Below are 23,448 nucleotides of genomic sequence, written 5' to 3'. Positions count from 1 at the left end.
TAATTAGCCTTCCTTTGGGGGCTAGGTTATTTTAAAAATTTTGCTATTATACATTGTGTTGATACATTTGCTCCAATTCTTAAATTCTGAAATGAGCTAATGATTGTATCAGGCAATTGGAACTATGAAGATGACTCATTATTGTACATATGGAAAGCTTCCTATTGCAACCTGAACTGTAAGAATTCTGTGTTTGGTTTTATCCTGCAAGAAGTATTTTCATACATTTTTGTTATTTGTTTAGGGAGAACACACCTTTTTAAAAATAAAGCTTATAGATAATAACTACAAATATCAGGTATGAAGTAGCTTTTGGGGCAGTGGGGGAGGGAGAAAGTTAACACTAAGCATAAGGTTTTAGAAAGAGCGTAAAGTTGAAATCCACTGTCTAGAATAAGTCACTCCAGCAGAGTATAGGAGGCACGGTTTGAGAATATCGCCATTCATTTCATTCCTCTTTGGCTGAAGTTGGTTTTTTAAAACTGAGGATCCAGCTCATTCATTGATTCAACAAAACCATGTTGACGATCTTCCTGGGCCAGGGATGAAGCTGGATACTAGCAAGACAGAGATGAATAATGCTTCTTCTGCCCTCAAGGTTCTCATGGTCCACAGTGCGGGGAGAGTGAATAGTTGAATACTACTCGGGACACTGTGGACAGTATCACCAAGAAAGGGAAATTCTGCTGGCTTCAGACCCACTGTGCATCTGGGAACTCTTTTGGATTCATCCCTTGTAACATTTTTTCAAGTTCCCAAACGTATCTGGGAAGCCTATACATTTAGGGTAGGTTGAAAGTCACTCCTGACTGTGCTGATTGGAAAGTGGAAAGGAAATGCAAAAAGTGCTGTCTACAGCTGGTCCTGACGGTGAAGAATCACGTCCCAGCTCACACATTGCCCCTTCTTGAGTGTGATGCCCAGCTGGCGGGTGGCTATGCACAAAGTCAATCATTGAACGAGGAAAGAGTTGCCTGCTGTATCAAGCTGAAGATCTCATTGCATGTGATGACTCATTGCATGTGATGACTTCAACAATCTCATTGCATTCAACAATCTCATTGCATGTGATGACTTCGGGATTTGCTTAGAAGGTATTTTTATATGATTATTAGGGTGCTACAGTATTTGTCCACTCTTATTGACATATACAAAGAACAAGGGAGAACTTCTTACTGTTCACAGGTTTCATCCAAGCCTCTGAAACTTCAGTGTGCATAAAAATCACCTAGAGATCTTGCTGAGATACAGATTTGTAGCCCTTAGGTCTGGTGTGGTACCTGAGATTAAGCATTTCTCAACTGCTTCCAGGTAATGGCAACACTGCTGGTGTATGGATGGCACTTTGAAGAGCCACAACCTAAGACGTCTTCATACCAATGATGATTCACCTTTTCTAACTTCATCTATTTGTTTGCAGCTGCGGTGATGGTCCTAAATAGCATGAGTGTCAGCTGGAGTGCCCGGATCCAGATTTTCCTAACCTTCTGCAAGCTCACAGCAATTCTGATAATTATAGTCCCTGGAGTGATGCAGTTAATTAAAGGTAGGGACTGAAAAGTAAATGCTTTTTAAAATACGTTTCTGCTTTTGGTCTCTTCTAACACTAACTTTCGCTTGTGCTAGCAGAACCCCTTAATTAGACTCTCTGCTCATGGAACTTAGACTCTGTACCGTCATCTAATTGATTTGAAAGCCTGCAACATTGGGCGCTGAGTTGGTATTTACAGCTGAATGGCAACAAGAGGATTAAGACTGGGCCAAGCAACAAAATAAGGCATCAGTGAATTTTCTCTTGGTCTAAACTATTTGTAGCGAAAACACAAAGGGGGAAAGAAAAATAAGCCATTAGTTTTAACTACAGATAAATATGTCTTCTTATTTTTACTTTAAAGTAGTTCAACCACAGTGTTAAAGATTAGAGAGAAAAAGATATCTGGAAAATAATGAAAAATAATGAATAATTCTTTTACGGTTATTATTCCTTTTACCTTGAGAATAGATTCTTGACAGAAGGAGAGTCAGATATGGGAATAGCGTTCGCAAAAAGACAAATATTATCTGACAGTAAAGATAGCTGTAAAAATGTAAGTTTTATTGTTACATTATTTTTAATGTAAAATCTGCATTTCTGTGGAGATGTAACACCATTTTCTGGGAGTATTTGCCTTATAGACTTGACTATTAAACAAGCAAAGATGAGACGGTTGAGGGTGATGTCATTTAGAATTTCAGTTGTTCTAGGCAAGAAGGCACAGGCAGTTGCTTGGATTCAGGGGAAGTTGTTGGATGAGAAGGAGGTCCAAGTGAGTTATTTAACTAACAATGGGCACAATGGTAGGAAATAAGTAAGAAAGTGAGATGAACTTGTAAAGGACTGACATATAACTTGGGCATGTTAAGTATTTAATGTTTACATTGATATTGTCTGTTCCAAGAAATGGAATTTATAGAGAAATTTAATGAAGTGGCAAGAGAAGAATTACACAAGACAAAAGGAAATGCCAAAATTAAGCAAAAAAATCATTGCTGATGGTAGAGGCATTAAACAGTAATAAAAGTGGAACGATTCGTCATTCTGTAGCTGGGGAAAGGGAGCTGCTGCTGTCCATTTAATAAGCCTTGTGGGAGAGCTTAGAGCTCTCCTGGCTGAATGTTTGCATCAAATCCAGCAACATCAGCCAACATAAACACAATGAAGATGTTTAACACTATAGCTTACACTGAAGGGAAGACGTGGGCTCAGTCTTCTAATTCACCTTGGCCTCCACAGAGCTGGCCTGTCCATATTTTATGTGACCCGTCAGAAATGTAGGGAAAATAATCTGTTTTGCTGCTGCTCTCCTTTTCTGGGCTAACTCTTTAGACTTCCGTAAGGAATTTCTTCCATTTTTGGAAAGTGCAGAAACTCTGGGTCATGGTCCCTTCTTTTGTTCTAGTTTAGGTTCCAAAAGATGATATACTATCCTTTAAAACAAAGATTTTTTTTCATTTCTTTTTTCTTTTTGATGTAATGTAAGACTATAGTCAGTTTTTACCACTTATTTATATATGTGTGTGAGGTGAGGTTGCCCAAGTGGTAGTGTATTGCAAATTCCTTGAGAGCAAAAGTCATGATAGATTGTTTAGATTTGTTTTTTGACATTACAATAGAATGATCCTTTAATACTTATGGTATTTTTACTGAAGCAAACTTAGGTCTGCTTGCCCGATGCACAGCAAAGCCAATCTACTGACACCAAGTTGTGGTGAAGGAAAGTACAGTGTTTATTGCAGGGCCAAGCAAGGAGAATGGGCAGCTCATACTCAAAAGACCTGAACCTCTGGATGGCTTTCAGGAAAGGCTTTTTAAAGACGGTGTGGGGGAGAGGGTCACAGGGTGCGTGATCAGCTCATGCACCATTCTCTGATTGGTTGATGAGGAGGTAACAGGTAAGGTCACAGAGGTCAGCATTATCGATCCTCAGGTTGCAGCCAGTTTGGGGCCACAAGACTGTGGTGATCATGCAGTTAGCTTCTTCCACCTGGTGGGGATTTTAGTATCTGGAAAACAGCTCAAGGGTGTGACTCAGGATGTTATCTATAGCCCTTGAAGAGTAACTAAAAGACCTTGAGTTCGTTTTACGGCTAAACTATTACTGTTTTGTTTTGTCTTGTTTGACTCCTTTCCTTTGTTTCTGCATTTTCTCACTTCTCTGATTAAAATTGCTCTTTGGAACTCAGGGAAGGCCTAGAAGGTTAAAGGTTTTCTACAAACAAGAGGCAGGGGACATGGAGAAGGCCCCACAGGGTCCTGCTCAGTTTCAATATCAGTGCTTAATGTGACCATGTTTCCTTATATCTCGCTTAACAGAGAAGTGACCTGAGAATTTTACTACATTTAAAGTAAATTAAATATTTTGGAGAGTATTCTTAGCAGGTTTATTTACTCTATTATTATAAAGCAGTGATTCTCTTTGTCTCTAACTTATCACATATTTCTCACATTAATATGAAACTTCAAGAAGAAAGAAATTTTACTTATACAGATTGTGCATTTATTCTAATCTAATGAGATCCAGAAACTAGCTGTATGTTCTGTATTCTCTTATGAGGATTTGTTAAACTTTCCTTTGAATATAATAACTTTCATCTTCGTGAGACCTCTGTTATGCAGCCGAAATATTCCTGAAACTTAGAAACACCTCTCTTTCGTAATACTCTCAAAATGGCCCTTTTCAGGATCTGTGCTTGGGATTCAGTCTTTGCAAAGTTTGATATCTTTTGGGTTTCCCTGGTGGTGCAGTGGTTGAGAGTCCACCTGCCGATGCAGGGGACACGGGTTCCTGCCCCGGTCCGGGAAGATCCCACATGCCGCGGAGCGGCTGTACCCGTGAGCCATGGCTGCTGAGCCTGCGCATCTGGAGCCTGTGCTCCGCAACGAGAGAGGCCACAACAGTGAGAGGCCCGCGTAAGGCAAAAAAAAAAAAAAAAAAAAAAAAAAATGTGATATCTTTTATTGATTATTCAGTGCTGCACTCTTAGGAACATTGTCCCTTAAGGCCAAGTAGACTACAGATCATGGTAAGGCAATATGCAACAGATGTTTTTACAGGGTTTCCAGTATTTATATTTTCCTTCTATGAGGATAAGAGATGTTTTTGTAAAATAGGGATTTCTGAATTGACAGTAGCATTTTAAAACATGAACTATATTTAGGAATTGGATGCTTTGAGGGGAAAGTCATTTAGTGGATAACTCAATATTCTCCATTTTGGGTCTCAAAACTTGCACGTTATATTGATACATGTGTTGTTGTCTGTACAATGCAGGCAAAAACTGAGATTTGAGTGAAGAGAAAAAGGGTCTTATGTATATCATCTACCTCCCATCCGCCTTTTATTTTCTTACGGGAAGGCCAGTTTTGAAGCAAGTCACATTTCCCATTTAGATCATCTCATTTGCTGTTTTCTTTGGGAAATAGAGACTTTTCATGCCTAACTTTGAATACTGATTGACTAAAGTAAATCTGAATTTCTATTTTTTAATTATCCAAAAGATATACAGGAAAAGTCTCTACAAAGTAGAGAAAACTGTTATGCATAAAAGTGCTCAGTCCAGGGCTTCCCTGGTGGCGCAGTGGTTAAGAATCCGCCTGCCAATGCAGGGGACATGGGTTCGAGCCCTGCTCTGGGAAGATCCCATATGCTGTGGAGCACCTAAGCCCGTGCGCCACAACTACTGAGCCTGCGTGCCACAGCTACTGAAGACCGTGCACCTAGAGTCCATGCTCCACAACAAGAGAAGCCACCACAATGAGAAGCCCATGCACCGCAATGAAGAGTAGCCCCCGCTGGCCACAGCTAGAGAAGGCCCGCGCGCAGCAGCGAAGACCCAACGCAGCCAAAAATAAATAAATAAATTTATAAAAAATAAAAATAAAAGTGCTCAGTTCACATGTTGCTGCAAAAATTTGTTTAAACCTATTTATTTTAGAGTTCAGTATAGTTTCTTTTCTGTTTCTAGAAGGAAAGCATGCCATTCTCTAGGAAAGGCTCTGCAGACTTTCTCCGTAAATGGGCGGATAGTAAATGTTTTCAACTTCGTGCACCATTTGGTCTCTGCCACAACTATCAGCTCTGCTGGAGAGTGAAATTAGCCATAGACTGATAGTATCAGTCATAGGTAAATAAGTGGACCTAGGTGTGCTCCAATAAATCTTTCTTTACAAAAGCAGCTTGGGGGTGCGGAGCAGATTGGTTCCACAGGGTTTTCCAACCCCTGTTGGTGTCTAATGAACTATAGGGAGAAAGCAGAAAGTAAGTTAAATGATCTGAGAAGGTGGTTCTTGGGTTTCATGCCTCCTTATTGAAGATAGACCCTTGAATATTTCTTCCCAAACATTATATTACCATCATTTTTAAGAATTATATCACACTCCTAAAAACTATAGTTTACAGACTATCCTTTAGTCTTCTTTCCTGGTTAAACTCTGTTACGAGTGGAGGCATGCTTAAAAAAGAGATTGTTTTTGAAATGCCATTTTCCTCTTTGCCATGATTTTATTAAAATAAATGTGAGGTAGTGTTAGTGGCAATCAGTATACTTTTGGGACTCCTTCTGTAGAATGGATACAGCATTAATAAAGTTGGGAATGAGCAGAGAGTAAGAAATCTAGGCCTGAAACTGTACAGTTCATTCCCAATCCCCCTCCCCACCCCCGCCTTCATGTTTATGGTTAAAGAATGAATAATAACCAATTCTTTGAAAAGTCCTAAATCTTTCTATTCTTATTGTAGGGCAAACACAACACTTTAAAGATGCCTTTTCAGGAAGAGATGCAAGTATTATGGGATTGCCACTGGCTTTTTATTATGGAATGTATGCATACGCTGGCTGGTAAGTTGATATCGCTATCAACAGGTGGTTTGGGTGGTTCATTAATTCCTTCAAGTACTTTAAGTGCCAAGCAAGGTGCTAGGCAAATGTGAACAGGGATAATCCAGTGTGACATGCTTTACCTGAAGTGAGAAAGATGATGTGGCTCCCTTCACCAGGCCAATTACCATGCACACAACTTAACACAAACATCACTGAGGTTTCCAGTCAAGGCAACTACCAGATTTAACCTGATAATGTAAAAAAGAAACAAATGCTGGGTCTTGAGAACCAGTACAAATCACTTACAAGTATGGATCAGTAAGGGCATAAGAGCGCCACAAGAAATTAAAGATTAGTATTGATACTTTGTCAGAAAGCCTCCCAGCAGAAGCTACGGAGGTGTACCCAATAGTGATTAATTGATTTACTCCACCTTCCCATGAGAAGGAAATAATTCAGTTACAGAAATAAGATGTTCCCAGGAGGTAAAATGGTACTCTAAAGGCAGGGAGGAGAAAAGGGATAGTGAAATCAGGTGTACTAGATAATCTGTTACATTTTAAAGGACCTTACAAATTCCTTAAAATTTCCTCAACACTTAAAAACAAAAAAAATGCAGGAAGGATGAATAAAATCACTGTGCCACAAATACATTTCCTTAAATCCCTGTCCAACTGTGATGCCATTCTGGTTGAAGCATTAAAGCTTTGTATTTATGTCTTGCTTTGTTCAGGAACTTGAATAACAATAACCATGGCCAGGAGTGGGATTTTTTTCCTAATTAAATTTTACTGATCTAATAAGATTTAGTTGAAGCGACTACTGCAAGAAATCCCATTAGGTAGAAAAATACTACTTAAACATCAAAATAATTGTAATGCAATTAAATTTCATCGTTTTGGAATAATTACTAGCAATATTTCTTTTTTATTATTTATAGAGCTAATAGTTGTACAGTTGCTGTGAGAATGTTCTATGAGTCTAAAAATAATGAACTACACTAGCTCAAAAATTATGTAAATTCATTTCAAATACAAATGCAATTTCCTTTTGTTTCTTTTGCTTTTAGGATCTTACCTTCCAGCTAATGCATGGAATATAAAGATATTTTTACCCTGTTAATCTCACTGAATTATAGAGGAGAATTAGGAGAGTACAGGAACTAAAAATTTTAATATGGTATTTGAAGTAAAATGTTTGAAGTTCTTAGACGATTGGAGCTCTAAAATGTCTAGTGTAAAATGTTTGTGTATTCTCGGAATATTTTGATAGCCATTGCGTGTAAGCATTACTCTTAGTGTTTTTGAAGTCTTTTTATTTTTGTCCAAAGCACAACGTGGTGCTGAACAAAAAATAGAACGGAATTGTGCTCCCGGGGTTAGCAGCAGAATCATCTATTCTATGGCTATTCAGCCTGATCACAGCTTGGCACCCCGGGGCCCCAGCCAAGCCCTGGGAGGGTCACCAAGAGACACTAGAGCAAGTGGGGGAGGTGACAGAAGCTTTCAGCTAGAGCCAAGTGTTGGGGGCTTGGCGGTATTCAATCAGGAATGCGGAATGTGGAGATCATCACGAGGGAGATTTGATTAATTCTATTGAATGAAGTCTCTTTAGCCTGGGAGTACCATGCATCTGTTCCCACGGCATCTTAACAGTATTCTTCTATCCAACTCACTCCCCTACTCTAAGTGCTGAATATTCAGGTTACCTGCTTTATGGAGAGCAAATCTTCTCCACTTCTGTAAGCTTTTGAGGGCTGGTAGATTTCTCCAAGTAGAAAGACTCTTTTCATTTTGAATGATCTTATTATCTTAATCTTTAGTCTTGTTGATGCTGAACCCCAAATGTTACTTTTGTCAGAATGATTAAAAATGACAATTTAGGTGGTAGTAAACGAGTCCAAAGAACTGCAAAATGGGGTGGAGGACAGGAAGCTTTTATAGGATGAAGAGTAAGGAGCAAAGAAAAGAAAAATAGAAAATGAGTAGGAAACAAGGAAATAATTATAGACCCCAGAGGTGGCTTGGCGTTTGGAGGTTGAGTGGCTCCATCTTGGGCCTAGAAATATATTTCAATACTCTGTTTACGGTGTAAATGGGGTTTACATGAACCTTTGGTCATACTTTTACCCGTCGAATCCTCATGTCCACATCCTAGGTTAAAGAACAGGAAACTGTTGGTTTTCTTGTATTCTAGAGGGTTCAATCATAGTGTAGGAAATTAAGGCCGGGATTTTCAGTGGACTGTTACGCGTTACCAATGGTTAATGTAAGGGGGCAGATAAGTAACCGTATGTCTCCAACAGGCTGTTCTGCTACCTGCATGCTGCTTTGTGGATAGGTAGAAATCATCTGCTTGTTAACCTGTGGCCACCAGTCTTAGAAAAAGGGAGCTGTGGGTAGAAGAACTAGTCTGTTGGTTTGGAGTGCTGGAGGAAAAAGTTAATATCTGGATATAAATGCAACAGGATGGAGACTAAAAGAGTTCCCAAAGCACGGGGTGTTCAGGCACTTTCCAAGTGTGATCCTGCCTCTCTGACCTTTTTTTGTCTTTCACGATGGAATTACAAGACTGGGTTGTGGACTTATAAATTGGGCGCCAGAAATGAGCCTCCACTCCCTGTGCTGCTGCCCTGACAATCTTTGATGCAAAAAAAGAAAAAAAAAAAAAGAGGGTGTAGGGCGCATTGCAAATAAGGAGACAGAAGCAGCTGTCGTCCTCAGAAGTTAACCACCCAGGGTGTAAGTAAACGCAGCAAGACCCCTGTTGTCTGGGAGGCCCTGCTCCGTTAGTAAGTCACCCCCTGTGCATTGAATAGGAACAAGACCAGCCAAACCTCGGACCTGAATAGAGCAGGCTGTTGGTTTACGAGGAGTGCTGGACCTTTGTAGAATGATGAAAACTCCTTCACAGAAACATGATTACGGGGGAAAGAAATCATTAACCCAGCCAGGCCACAGAGTTGGGTCAGAACAACTTTTGTATGATTGCCAACGTCTGCATTCAGAGAAATATGTCCTCCAGTCTCCCTGGTGGCCCAGGGGAACTCAATCAATTTCAGTCCCATATCCTGATCCAAAGCTAAATATTGCTTGGTGGGATTTTTTTTTTTTTGAATTGTGTGATAGAAAATAGTTTTTTGGTCTGTCTTTTTTCTCCCTTTTAAATCCTATGCTCAGTGGATTTAGTCTTTCTAAAGCACCCGCTGGGATTATTTTGTAGCGTTGTGTCAAATCGAATCTAAAGAATAAGCTTCGTTTCAAAATAATTCACATGGTTGGGTATCAGAATGCATTGCCAGCTTTGCAGTGCCTTTTATACACGATCACGGAAAAGCTGGAACGATGGATCTTATGAACATTCTCTAGAGAACTTGAGGAGATGGGCTATGGACGCATGGCTGGAGCCTTAGAGAGCGTAAAGGTGTATTTCCCACAGGAGTGAATGTTTGGACCAAAATAAGAAGCTTTCTCCTTCCCACCTCCCACCCTGTCCCAAGCCCTTTCCTTTTCTCTATGGCAAAATATTTGCAATTGCGTTCTTTTTTCATATTTCCTTTCTCGCCTTAACATTGTTGGAAAAAGACCAGTTCTAAAACAACTGTTTAGAAGGAACTGGTTATTTTTGAAGCGAGAAGCCTGGAAATATTTCTAAGTGTGTGTGTGGTTTTTGCGTGGGTTTTTTTTTTTAGGTTTTTTGTTTTGTTCATTTTCTCCCTGTACTTCCCACTGCCTTGGGCTTAGAGCAAACACATCAGATCCCTCAGAGTGCATATTCCAGATATAAGTATTGATTGTTGCTTGCATTCCTGGTGTAACTACAACCTCTAATTTTAGAAACTTACTTTCTAGTCATTAAAAAATATACTTGGCTGCTCTGCTGACTTTTTAGATCACCTTTGGTGCTACTGTTTTCTCTCAGGTATTCAAATATTTCTACTTAGAACATGGTCCTTACAGTATTAGACACCTGAACTTTATTAAAAGATAAACTGAGGCATATTAAAATGTTAAGAGTTTGAGCAAAAATCGATATGAATTGACAGCATCCTGTCTTGCAGACAGAAAGGAGCTCCAGGGAGCTGTACAGAAGAGAAGGCTTTTATAGGCAGAAGGCGGTGAGAACAAGGAAGTTATACTAAGCCATAAAACAGCTTGGTTATTACAAAGTTATTTTCATTTAGGGGATGGCAGGGGTCTGTCAGGCAGAATGCTTAGATAATGCAATTCCTAATCGACTGGTTTCAGATTCCATTTCTGGGAGATCTGAAACTTTAAGTGAATTACAGTTTGGTTTGGTGACACGAGGCTTAGCATAAGCGACTCCATTTTGGGCCTGTTGTCTTGTGTTTTGTTTTGTTTTGTTTTGTTTTACAACCATGAACATCAACTGCCTATTTGTGAATAAAGGTGGAATAAGACAGGTTTTCTCATCTTTGCTTTAAGGTGTGAGATACCTTAATTATATTAAAGGCTGATGGGCTAATATTCCAGCCTCTTGGTTTTAGATGATAGAGAATTTGTCCCTGTAGAACCATGCTTCTGTGGACCTATATAATAGCTATTTTATCTTCTAAGGAATAATAAGAGTATAGAGGAATACAACGGAAATATGACTTTTTTACTTTGCGGAAAGTTTCTAAGCCTCTGAAATGGAGAAGTAGAAAGGTCTTTGTATGTCTAGTTCTCTTCGTTACGATCCCTTAGTTCTCCCATCTTCATGATCCAGTTATCTCTGTGTGCTTATTTGAGGAGTTGCCTCCATTTTACATCTTGGAACCTTGAAAGAGAACTTTAAGGGCTTTAAATGGTCTCGAGAAGTCACTTTAGATTAGAAAAAGATGTCAAGGATGCAAGGCAGTTGACATGCCTGGATGGGATAAGTAATGTCATAAAGTGAGGGAAAGGAATCTGAATTTCTCTAGGGCCATAAATTTAGGGTAATATGTGTAATCCTATGGGACTTGAAAGTGAAATATTGTGTGCCTCCAATGCTTCTTGTCATGTAAGAGATGACAAAAGTGTTCAGGATCTGGGGGAAATATTCAAAGTGTTCTGCCCTTTAGTTATCAACTTACAGTGTAATGACTAACAGTGGGCCTAAAATTAGCTGCCTAAATACACGCGCACACACACACACACACACACATGCACGCACATGCACACACGCAAAGCAACTTCACGGTTGCTATTATGCATAAGGCATAGTTGCCTTACGACTTGAGGTTATTTGGGTGGAAAACAGTGAGTTGAAAGGAAAAAGTGCAAATTGCGGGCTTCCCTGGTGGTGCAGTGGTTGGGAGTCCGCCTGCCGATGCAGGGGACACGGGTTCGTGCCCCGGTCCGGGAGAATCCCACATGCCGTGGAGCGGCTGGGCCCGTGAGCCATGGCCGCTGAGCCTGCGCTTCCGGAGCCTGTGCTCTGCAACGGGAGAGGCCGCATCAGTGAGGCCCGCGTACCGCCAAAAAAAAAAAAAAAAAAAAGTGCAAATTGAGAATTTATTATCCTTTATCCCATTTTTATTTCCTATGTGCCTTCTGTGTTCATATCCAGAAGCCAATCCCCTAAAACTAAGAAATGCTATTATCATGCTTCTATTGTCCTGCAAGTTTTTATCACGCCTACTAAAAGCTGGATTCCCAGAAGCCAAAGGCCATCTTGTACCTACATCCTGTTCTCACTCCCAGGGCACGCTTTGTGCTGCAGAGTACTACGCTGTTGCTCACACCCCTGTGCATATAGTGCTTTCCCACACCCCCGTGCTCATGTGCTGTACTCTGCCTGGAATGTCCTCACGCCACTTGACCAGGGCTAAACTTCAAGCATTTTTGAAGACTCAGCTTGGGTGATGCCTTCTCTCAGAAACCTTCCAAGACCTGCCAGTCTGGTTTAGACCTCACCCCTGGCTTCCATGGTAACCTGGGCATGCTCTAACATTGCCTTCTGTGCTGTATCACACCACTCTATGGACCATTCTATGAACTATGAGCTCCTTGACAAGAAAGATTATAGATTTTCTACTTTTATTTCCCCAGTGACTGACATGTGATAATCTCATATATTGCTGGTAGGAATGCAAAAATGGTGGAAAATAGTTTGACTATAAACATGTATCTACTCTGACCCAGTGACCCTATTCTGAGTATATGCCCAAGAGAAATGATTGCATGGTCCCCAAAAGAACATATACAAGCATATTTATGGTATCTATATTCATAATAGCTATAAATTGGAAATGATTCAAATATCCATCAGTGGTAGAGTGTAGAGTGTTACATTCATACAATGAAAAGCAACAATAAAGAATGATGAATTACTACAAACAACATGGATGAGACCCACAGACATAAAGTCCAGCAAAAAAGCCAGACACAATAGAATAAATATTGTATAATAGTTATACAAGCAAATATTATTAGTCTATTGTAATGAAACGAACAAAGCTAATCTATAGTGGTAGAAATCAGAATAGTGGTTGCCTTTACAGGAGGGTGGAGGGGATGATAATGATTGCAAAGGGCCTTGAGGGGACCTTCCAGGGTACTAGAAATGTTGTATCTTTCGATCCTTTTGTCAGTTACATAGGTGTATACATATGTAAAAATTTATCATTGTATACTAAGATTTGTTCACTTTACTGTTTGTGTGCTATACATACCTCTATGAAAAAGTTAAGAAATAAAAAAGAGCTCCATAAATACTGCTTAATAGAAAAATGAATTGTGGGAGCTTTGGGTGCTGGAGATATTCATCTTAGGTTATTTGTTTATAAAGTTTTTATGATTCTGAGTTTGATTTTAAATATTGAAAATTTCAAACTTTGGGTGATGATCATAAAATATATTAATGGTTTATAATTCATGGATGTCTTTTTAGGTTTTATCTCAACTTTGTTACTGAAGAAGTGGAAAATCCTGAAAAGTAAGTAGCCATAACTACTCTGAAATATTTATAAGGAATGAAATGTAAGGTTGTATGTTTAAAAAAGTGGACCTAAGGAAGGAATTCAGTGAGGACTAATTAGCTTTCTCACTATCATCATTCTCTTGGGCAGTAAAACTTACTTGATTTTATCATAAATTAGATGTAAATAACTTTATTGTATATTCTATATCCAATATAAAATTGTCTGGTAACCTGAAAGCATAAAAGAATAGAGTTATATTTTAGGTAACTCATTTCATAAAAACATACATACAACTTAAAACGGACTCTTGGATGTTCACAAACGTGCTATGAAACGTGAACTCCGAATGTTGATTATTTCTAGTAATTCATGTGAGCTTTTTCAGAGCTATCCAATTAAAGGGAATAATGTAATTAATGAACAAGTAGTTATGAAAACCTATAAATAAGTGCAGAATATTCTAGGAACTTGTAAATTTGGGGAGCTGGATGACTGCTTTTCCTTTTTGTTATTGGTAAAAATCATCCTTTTGATGATTAGGTGATTTGATGATGATTTATATAATGTTTCAGAATGAACTATTTTTAACCTAGAACTTTGGAAACTGAATTATTTTGATGATTTGTCTAAAAACTTGACTTTTTACAGGAAAATCACATAATCTACAGCCAGAAAAGGGAAATTTTAAGTAGTACAGTGTAAGATAAAGACAGAATTTTAGAGTTATTTAATTCATCTGACTTTTATGAAATATCTATACCATGTTCCAACTATGGTGCACCATCTGACATGATGAATAAGACGTATTCAAGATTCCATTGTCTAGTCATTGAGTCAAATGTGTAAACAAATAACTAACATGGTGTGATTGGTACCATAGTAGATTATTCTCCCCATTTGACAGAGACGAAAGGAGAAAATATTTATCTAGGGAGATGTTGCTTATGTAGAGACTCAAATGATAAGTAGGTGTTCCTTAGGTAATTATAGGAGAGAGAGACAGAGAGAGAGAGAGAGAGAGGGAGGGAGAGAGAGAGAGAGTGAGAGAAGGGAGAGGAAGGGACAAACTTCCAAGAAAGGGAAACAAGTACAAAGGTGAGTCAGTATGAAGTAGCCTGGACTTCAGAGAACATGCTTAAGGGTTGACAATTCAAATTAAGGTAGACTAAAATTCGGGCAGCAAGTATATTGGTAGCCGATTAGATCTGGCCAAGTACCAGAGTTGTCAGAATTTTGAATATGCAGACCAGTAATTGAGGTTCAAATAGTGTTTCATACTTTCTGATTTAACCATTATGCAAATCACTATGTAATTTAAACATGTGAAATGGTTATTTTATTGAGAAATATGATAAACTTCTAGCAATGTTTTCGTATTTATGCCTGGAATTGTGGTAGAGAACATACATTTACCGGGAACTAGTTCTTTCTAGCATGGCTCTGAAGTGGTAAACTACATTATGACTCTAAATCCGCTGATTACAGGGATAAATGGGTTGCCCTGCCTTTTAATTTTTTTGCAAATAATTAGTGTGTAAGTGGCAATGAGGAGGAAAGACTCCTCTTACTAGATTTTATGTAAACTATTTATTGAGTCTCCATTGTGTGAAAGAGATTATTATGGTTTATGACTATCTTTTTTTTCGGGCCTCTCACTGTCGTGGCCTCTCCCATTGCGGAGCACAGGCTCCGGACGCGCAGGCTCAGCGGCCATGGCTCACGGGCCCAGCCGCTCCGCGGCACGTGGGATCTTCCCGGACCGGGGCACGAACCCGTGTCCCCTGCATCGGCAGGCGGACTCTCAACCACTGCGCCACCAGGGAAGCCCTATGACTGTCTTTTTTAAGTCTACAAACATTTTAAAGAGACCAATTACTAAAATCCAATATCAGAGAATATTTCTTATGAAAAGAATGGCAAACTGTAGGTCTGTGGATGTGACCTATAATGGAGCAGTTATTACATGGTACATCAGTGGCATGGAGATAGTTCATATTCTCATTTAATGTTATTTAATAATTTAAGCATAGATTTTGTTTTCAATATGTACAATTATACTATTGTGCATATTAAGCATATTCAAACTATGCCATTATTAGCTTGATCTGAATTTCTGATGCATTCTGCCAGAGAGGTATGCCAGTTTAGGATTCTCTCTCTCCCTCTTTCTTCTTCTTAATTTAAGAGGCTTAGTTTCACACATTGATAATGTTCATGATCAAGATATACAAATACTAAAGAACAGGGATGTGTTGATTCGGGGTTTGTTGTCCGCTGTTGCAAAGAAATTTCCTCATCTCAAAAAGTGAGAAGAATAATAGCGCCTACTTCATTGGGCGGTGGTAGTGAGTACGTAGATTAGTGACTGTTACTTTTTAATCTCTACATAATTGGTTGTTGCTACTGTTATCATATCCTTATTTTAGAAGCAAAGTAAAATGTTACTCCCGTCAGAGTGTTTCCTAGGTTTCAGTATCCTAAGCAATTCTCTTTCTTCAGTGTTTTTGAAAGAAATGCAAAAAAATTTTCACACCATATTGAAGCCTGTTGTATAAGACTAAGATTGTTATCACTGGTTACAGTGGATGAAATATTGTCATTTTCTGGAAATCATGATTCTGCAAATTTCATTAAATATTCCTAGAATACTTTTAATTTTAAAATTATATTTTAAGCTCTTAAACTTAGGAACTTTTCAGGAGAGAGTACAAATCTCTAGATTTTTAGGTCAAGATAATGAGTAACCGCCAAGACAACTTGAAGAAAGAAACCTCTGATACCTTTTGGTTCTTTTTTTTTTCTTTTTTTTTTTTTTTTTTTTTTTGCGGTACGCGGGCCTCTCACTGCCGTGGCCTCTCCCGCTGCGGAGCACAGGCTCCGGACGCGCAGGCCCAGCGGCCATGGCTCACGGGCCCAGCCGCTCCGCGGCACGTGGGACTCCCCCGGACCGGGGCACGAACCCGCGTCCCCTGCATCGGCAGGCGGACTCCCAACCACTGCGCCACCAGGGAAGCCCCCTTTTGGTTCTTTTATGCTAGGTACTCAGATATTCGATGTTTGCATGGAGGAGTCTGTGTAAAACTCAGACAACACATTTATTTTCTCAAAATCAGAATACGAGAAATCCCCTTAATGGAAAGTAAAGCTTAAATTTGTACTATGTGTTTATCAACCAAAGAAATTCAGGGTTTTGAGCAATTTATTCAATGTCTTAATTTTAAAAATAGCATTTCCCTGAAATGTTGACAATTTTTCCAGGTCTTGTAAAACTAAATCTTATTTTTTAAACACAGAGAATGGTTTGGGAAATATTGGTGATCGAATATTGAGAATAGATGGTAAAATTATGTGGACCTCGTCCAGATGTGTAATTTGTATTATTTTGTAGGGAGACCGGCTCCAAAATACCTTTAGATACAAGGGAGAATAATTATAATTCCATCTCCTTTGTGACATGCCGAGATAAATGTGTTTGCCCATCAGTCACGGGTGCATGTGTCCAGGTGTGTTGTAATGGGCAGCATTCAGCAGCTGGTGAAATGAATCATCAGCTGAGGATACAACCCTTTTTACTGTACTTCTCCACCTAGGCAATACAATTTCCCTAAAATTGTGACCTGATAGAAAAAGGGATCATTAATTTAGATCAGTGAAAACAGCAATGTGCGTTAAAATATATAGGATGTGCAATAAGGTTTCATGATCACAATTGGCTACCCTTTACATATAATTTAATTTCAGTGGAAATCTTTCAAATTAGCTAACATTACTTTATGGAATAATTTCTGAATTGTTACAGAACAGTTCCTTAATATCGTAACAAGTGGGAGATAAACTGGGAGATTAATGCAATCCAAATAACTAGCTCGTGGCTTTTTCTATTCTTAAGTTTCATCTATTCTTTAAAGCTTGTAAAGCACTAATCCTAAAAATTTGGGCAAAATTCCTGTTCTGTGATTACATTTGTAATGTTAAAAAATGTTCCCATGGTCTGTCTTATAATTTGTGTTTTCTTCTCTAAGAGTAGCTTTGGATCTAAGGGAGTAGTTACCCTTTACGAGGTATTTAACGTTTTTATTTGAAAACACAGTGATTATCATTGAAGTTTTATAGAAATGTAAAAGTATTTCATTGAATAATTATTTATAGCATGCTAACTGGCTCCACAAACAATAAATATTAGAGTAAGAATAGTATTTTGAGGAGCACATATATCCAAAGTTTGGACCATGAAGGTGATAGAATCGCAAGGAATATATGAATTTTAAAATGTTATTTTCCCCCCAAATGAAGTATGTAGTGGTAATAATTGCTAATGTGTACATTTGTTCTTAAAAATCAGTGTTTTTATTTGCAAATATAATGAGTTTTGCTTTATGACATTAATTTTGTGGCAACTGTGCAATCGATCACTGTTCAAAAAGTTACACGGGGGCTTCCCTGGTGGCGCAGTGGTTGAGAGTCCGCCTGCCGATGCAGGGGACACGGGTTCGTGCCCCGGTCCCGGAGGATCCCACATGCCGCGGAGCGGCTGGGCCCGTGAGCCATGGCCGCTGAGCCTGCGCGTCCGGAGCCTGTGCTCCGCAACGGGAGAGGCCACAACGGTGAGAGGCCCACGTACTGCAAAAAAAAAAAAAAAAAAAAAAAAAAGTTACACGGTGTGAAGAACCTATCATTGAGATGTATAATGTTTGTAATTCTGCTCTCAGATGGATAAATCATGTCTCATGTTCATGAAAGCCAAGAGATGAATTGCTTTACTTTGACCTTGGGGGTCTGAGATTAGTCAGTCTGTCTATCAGACTCGTTCCAGCGTTCTTCTCACTTCATTTATTCCTTCTGTTCTGAATAGTTGGAAACGCTAGACTTGAAGGAAGTCAGCAAACCTTGATATCATCCGTCATTGCTGAAGAGCAGGCTATCAACTCTCTGTGAATAATCAAGTTTAATAGAAGGTTTAAATAATCAGGGTGTCATGTTTAATTAATACTTTGCCTGCTTTCAATTTATATTAATTGATGCCTGAAAGTCATCACACCTTGCACCAATGATAACTTAGAAGAAGAGAAATTTGGTTTGGGAAAAATGCCCCAAAACCTTTAAGGTCTGTGGTCGATCACAGGGGCTCATAAATGGTCCACTATCACATTGCTTGCATTCCGTTCAGATGGTGCAGTCTTAAATTCATAGCATATATGTTCTAATCCTCACTGGCTTATATTAAGCCAGAGTAAAGGCATTTATTAATAATATTTTACTGTTTTATAAGGCCTACTGCTTATAGGACATATACAACTGTTAACATGATTAAAAACACAGCAAAGCAAAGCAATTTAAAAATCTTGCCCAAATGTGCCGTAGCACAGTTGCATGACAGAATATGAAAAGTTGACTTGAAGTCTTTTATCTTGCATATTGGCATTTTAAGGATGCAGTTTTCTATGAGAGGCAAATCTTCTGCTTTCTATGCTTTCCAGCTTTCTAATGCAACAGTTGCTAGAAAATAGCATATAATGTATACATGTGCAGATTACAGTAATACTATGTTTTGTGACCTTTTTATTAAAAAGTAATGTTATCTACTACATTCTTAAAATATTTTCAAAGTGTCTTTTACAAATACTCAAGGGTTATATGTTCTTAAGGTATGCAAACTGATTTTCATAGTTACCTCACTATAGATAAATGTAGATAGAAAAAAATAGGGATTATTAAGCAGAATTAATTTGCAAAAAGAATTTGCCAAATGAACTTCTTAGAAATGACATCTCCTAACCAGGTTAATTTGTAAAATTGAATTTATACCAAAATTTACAAAGATTTCTTTGGCAAAATGAGGCATCTCTTTATTAATGACAACAAGACATTGTTAGGATTATCTTAATATGTGACAGTGTTTCTCTTCAGTTGTTGAAATAATTGAAACCTAAATTAAAATCACTCTATTTTAAGCATTTCTTCTGGAAATATATATATATATGAAAAATTTGGTAAATCCATTTTTAAATATAGTGGTTGAGCCACTGAGGCAGACAAAAGGTCAGAATTTGTCCAGATGACACAGAGAAGAAATGATTCTATGTTCAGACAACAAGGTCACCAAGTTACTCTGCCTTTGTGCAGTTTGAAAATTTCTCACTGATGGAACATGAGGTTGATGTACCCTGGGATCAAAATTCTTGCATTTCTCAGCTTCACATATGCATAAAAAATACGTCTGGCTCAAACACAGTTTGTTCCTGTAAGGCTGAAATGTCAAATAAGTGGTGCAGAAATTACAGGATTATGTTATAGTATTTTATCAGGCAGTAATCAAAGAAGACAGATATTAATCCTTCAAGTGCTTTGTGGAAGACATTTAGATAGTTTTTAAAAAATTTTAAGGATTCTAACCCCATTACGAGGCAAAAATTTGAAGGTCAGTGCTTTTGACTGCTTTATATCCTTTCACATTAGTTGTTTCTAAATTTGAATTTTAGCTTTATTGAAGTTTATGTTTTGAGTCTAGAATCATAAACTCGTGTTTTAGGAGCAGTAATAGTGGCTGATTTAATTCTACCCTGTGTTTCTGATCCCATTAATTATCCATAAAATATGAGACCACAAGTGAATAGAATCAAAGAACTTCAGAACTAGAGGAGGACCTTGGACACTGTATAATCTAGCTTTTCACCAAATGCACGAATCTCCTCCACAATATCTTTAAACAGATATAATTCACGTAAAATACAATGAGAAACTTACTATAACCTCTTCGACTGGGCTACCAATATTTTTTACCTGCATATGTTGATTATCAACCTGCTAATTTCTTTTTTTCCACATCTTTATTGGAGTATAAATGCTTTACAATGTTCTGTTAGTTTCTGTTGTATAACAAAGTGAATCAGTTATACGTATACATATATCCCCATATCCCCTCCCTCTTGAGCCTCCCTCTCACCCTCCCTATTCCATCCCTCTAGGTCATCGCAAAGCTTCGAGCTGATCTCCCTGTGCTATGCGGCTGCTTTCCGCTAGCCATCCATTTTATATTTGGTAGTGTATATATGTCACTGCTACACTCTCACTTCATCCCAGCTTCCCCTTCCCTTCCGTGCTCTCAAGTCCGTTCTCTACATCTACATCTTTGTTCCTACCCTGCCACTAGGTTCATCAGTGCCACTTTTTAAAATTCCATATATATGTATCAGCATACAGTGTTTGTTTTTCTCTTCCTAATGTACTTCACTCTGTATGACACATACTAGGACCATCCACCTCACTACAAATAACACAGTTTCATTCCTTTTTATGGCTGAGTAATATTCCATTGTATACATGTGCCACATCTTCTTTATCCATTCATCTGTCGATGGACATTTAGGTTTCTTCCATGTCCTGGCTATTGTAAATAGTGCTGCAATGAACATTGGGGTGCATGTGTCTTTTTGAATTATGGTTTTCTCTGGGTATATGCCCAGTAGTGGGATTGCTGGATCATATGATAATTCTATTTATAGTTTTTTAAGGAACCTCCATACTGTTCTCCGTAGTGGCTGTGTCAATTTACATTCCCATCAACAGTGCAAGAGGGTTCCCTTTTCTCCACACCCTCTCCAGCATTTATTGTTTGTAGATTTTTTGATGATGGCTATTCTGACTGGTGAGGTGAAACATCATTGTAGTTTTGATTTGCGTTTCTCTAATGATTAGTGATGTTGAACATCCTTTCATGTGTGTGTGGGCAGTCTGTATATCTTCTTTGGAGAAATGTCTATTTAGGTCTTCTGCCCATTTTTGGATTGGGTTTTTGTTTTTTTGATATTGAGCTGCATGAGCTCCTTGTAAATTTTGGAGATTAATCCTTTGTCAGTTACTTCATTTGCAAATATTTTCTCCCATCCTGAGGGTTGTCTTTTCATCTTGTTTATGGTTTCCTTTGCTGTGCAAAAGCTTTTCAGTTTCATTAGGTCCCATTTGTTTATTTTTGTTTTTATTTCCATTTCTCTAGGAGGTGGGTCAAAAAGGATCTTGCTGTGATTTATGTCATAGGGTGTTCTGCCTATGTTTTCCTCTAAGAGTTTTATAGTGTCTGGCCTTACATTTAGGTCTTTAATCTATTTTGAGTTTATTTTTGTGTATGGTGTTAGGAAGTGTTCTAATTTCATTCTTTTACATGTGGGTGTCCCATTACCAGTTATTGAAGAGGCTGTCTTTTCTCCATTGTATATTCTTGCCTCCTTTTTCAAAGATAAGGTGACCATACATGTGTGGGTTTATCTCTGGGCTTTCTATCCTGTTCTATTGATCTATATTTCTGTTTTTGTGCCAGTACCATACTGTTTTGATTACTGTAGCTTTGCAGTATAGTCTGAAGTCCAGGAGCCTGCTTCCTCCAGCTCCGTTTCTCTTTCTCAAGATTGCTTTGGCTATTCGGCGTCTTTTGTGTTTCCATACAAATTGTAAAATTTCTTGTTCTAGTTCTGTGAAAAATGCCATTGGTAATTTGATAGGGATTGCATTGAACATGTAGATTGCTTTCGCTAGTATAGTCGTTTTCACAATATTGATTTTTCCAATCCAGGAGCATGGTATATCTCTCCATCTGTTTATGTTATCTATGATTTCTTTCATCAGTGTTTTATAGTTCTCTGAGTACAGGTCTTTTGCCTCCTTAGGTAGATTTATTCCTAGGTATTTTATTCTTTTTGTTGTGATGGTAAGTGGGATTGTTTCCTTAATTTTTCTTTCTGATCTTTCGTTGTTAGTGTATAGGAATGCAAGAGATTTCTGTGCATTAATTTTGTATCCTGCAACCTTACCAAACTAATTAGTTCTAGTAGTTTTCTGCTGGCATCTTTAGGATTCTCTATGTATAGTATCATGTCAGCAGCAAACCATGACAGTTTTACTTCTTTTTTTCCAATTTGTATTCCTTTAATTTCTCTTTCTTCTCTGATTGCCGTGGCTAGGACTTCCAAAACTATGTTGAATAAGAGTGGCGAGAGTGGACATCTTTGTGTTGTTCCTGATCTTAGAGGAAGTGCTTTTGGTTTTTCACCATTGTGAATGATGTTTGCTGTGGGTTTGTCATATATGGCTTTTATTATGTTGAGGTAGGTTCCCTCTATGCCCACTTTCTGGAGAGTTTTTATCATAAATGGGTGTTGAATTTCATCAAAAGCTTTTTCTGCACCTATTGAGATGATCATACGGTTTTTATTCTTTAATTTGTTAATATGGTGTATCACATTATTTTGCGTATATTGAAGAATCCTTGCATTCCTGGGATAAATCCCACTTGATCATGGTGTATGATCCTTTTAATGTGTTGTTGGATTCTGTTTGTTAGTATTTTGTTGAGGACTTTTGCGTATATGTTCATCAGTGATATTAGTCTGTAATTTTCGTTTTTTGTGATATCTTTGTCTGATTTTGGTATCAGGGTGATGGTGGCCTCATAGAATGAGTTTGGGAGTGTTCCTCCCTCTGCAATGTTTTGGAAACTTTTGAGAAGGATAAGTGTTAGCTCTTCTCTGAATGTTTAACAGAATTCTCCTGTGAAGTCATGTGGTCCTAGACTTTTGTTTGTTGGAAGATTTTTAATTACAGTTTCAATTTCATTACCTGTGATTGGTCTGTTTGTATTTTCTAATTCCTCCTTGTTCGATCTTGGAAGCTTGTACTTTTCCAAGAATTTGTTCTTTTCTTCCAGGTTGTGCATTTTATTGGCATATAGTTGCTTGAAATAGTCTCTTATCATCTTTTGCATTTCTGCAGTGTCAGTTGTAATCTCTCCTTTTTCATTTCTAATTTTATTGATTTGAGTCCTGTTCCTTTTTTCTTGATGAGTGTGGCTAAAGGTTTATCAATTTTGTTTATCTTCTCAAAGAACCAGCTTTTAGTTTTATTGATCTTTGCTATTGTCTTCTTTGTTTTTATTTCATTTATTTCTGCTCTGATCTTTATGATTTCTTTCCATCTACTAACTTAGGGTTTTCTTTGTTCTGTTTTTTTAGTTGCTTTAGGTGTAAGGTTAGGTTGTTTATTTGAGATGTTTCTTGTTTCTTGAGGTGAGCTTCAATTGCTATGAACTTCCCTCTTAAAACTGCTTTTGCTGCATCCTATAGGTTTTGGATCATCATGTTTTTGTTGTCATTTGTTTCTAGGTATTTTTTGATTTCCTCAGTGATCTCTTG

At 38.1% G+C, this 23,448-nt stretch overlaps 1 protein-coding gene across 1 annotated transcript in view; it reads left to right on the top strand.

Moving 5' to 3' along the window:
• The window catches only part of SLC7A11 (solute carrier family 7 member 11), an 86,806-nt gene that overhangs the window by 14,008 nt on the left and 49,350 nt on the right, over window positions 1-23,448 (top strand). The window contains exons 4-6 of the mRNA XM_060147448.1: window positions 1,421-1,546; window positions 6,279-6,378; window positions 13,237-13,281. Of these exons, the coding sequence (XP_060003431.1) occupies window positions 1,421-1,546; window positions 6,279-6,378; window positions 13,237-13,281 (271 nt within the window). The remainder of the gene's footprint in view (window positions 1-1,420; window positions 1,547-6,278; window positions 6,379-13,236; window positions 13,282-23,448) is intronic.

The sequence above is a fragment of the Lagenorhynchus albirostris genome, chromosome 4 (assembly GCF_949774975.1).
Source record: "Lagenorhynchus albirostris chromosome 4, mLagAlb1.1, whole genome shotgun sequence".
Taxonomy (NCBI): Eukaryota; Metazoa; Chordata; class Mammalia; order Artiodactyla; family Delphinidae; genus Lagenorhynchus; species Lagenorhynchus albirostris.
This window is presented reverse-complemented; position numbering and strand designations above follow the sequence as displayed.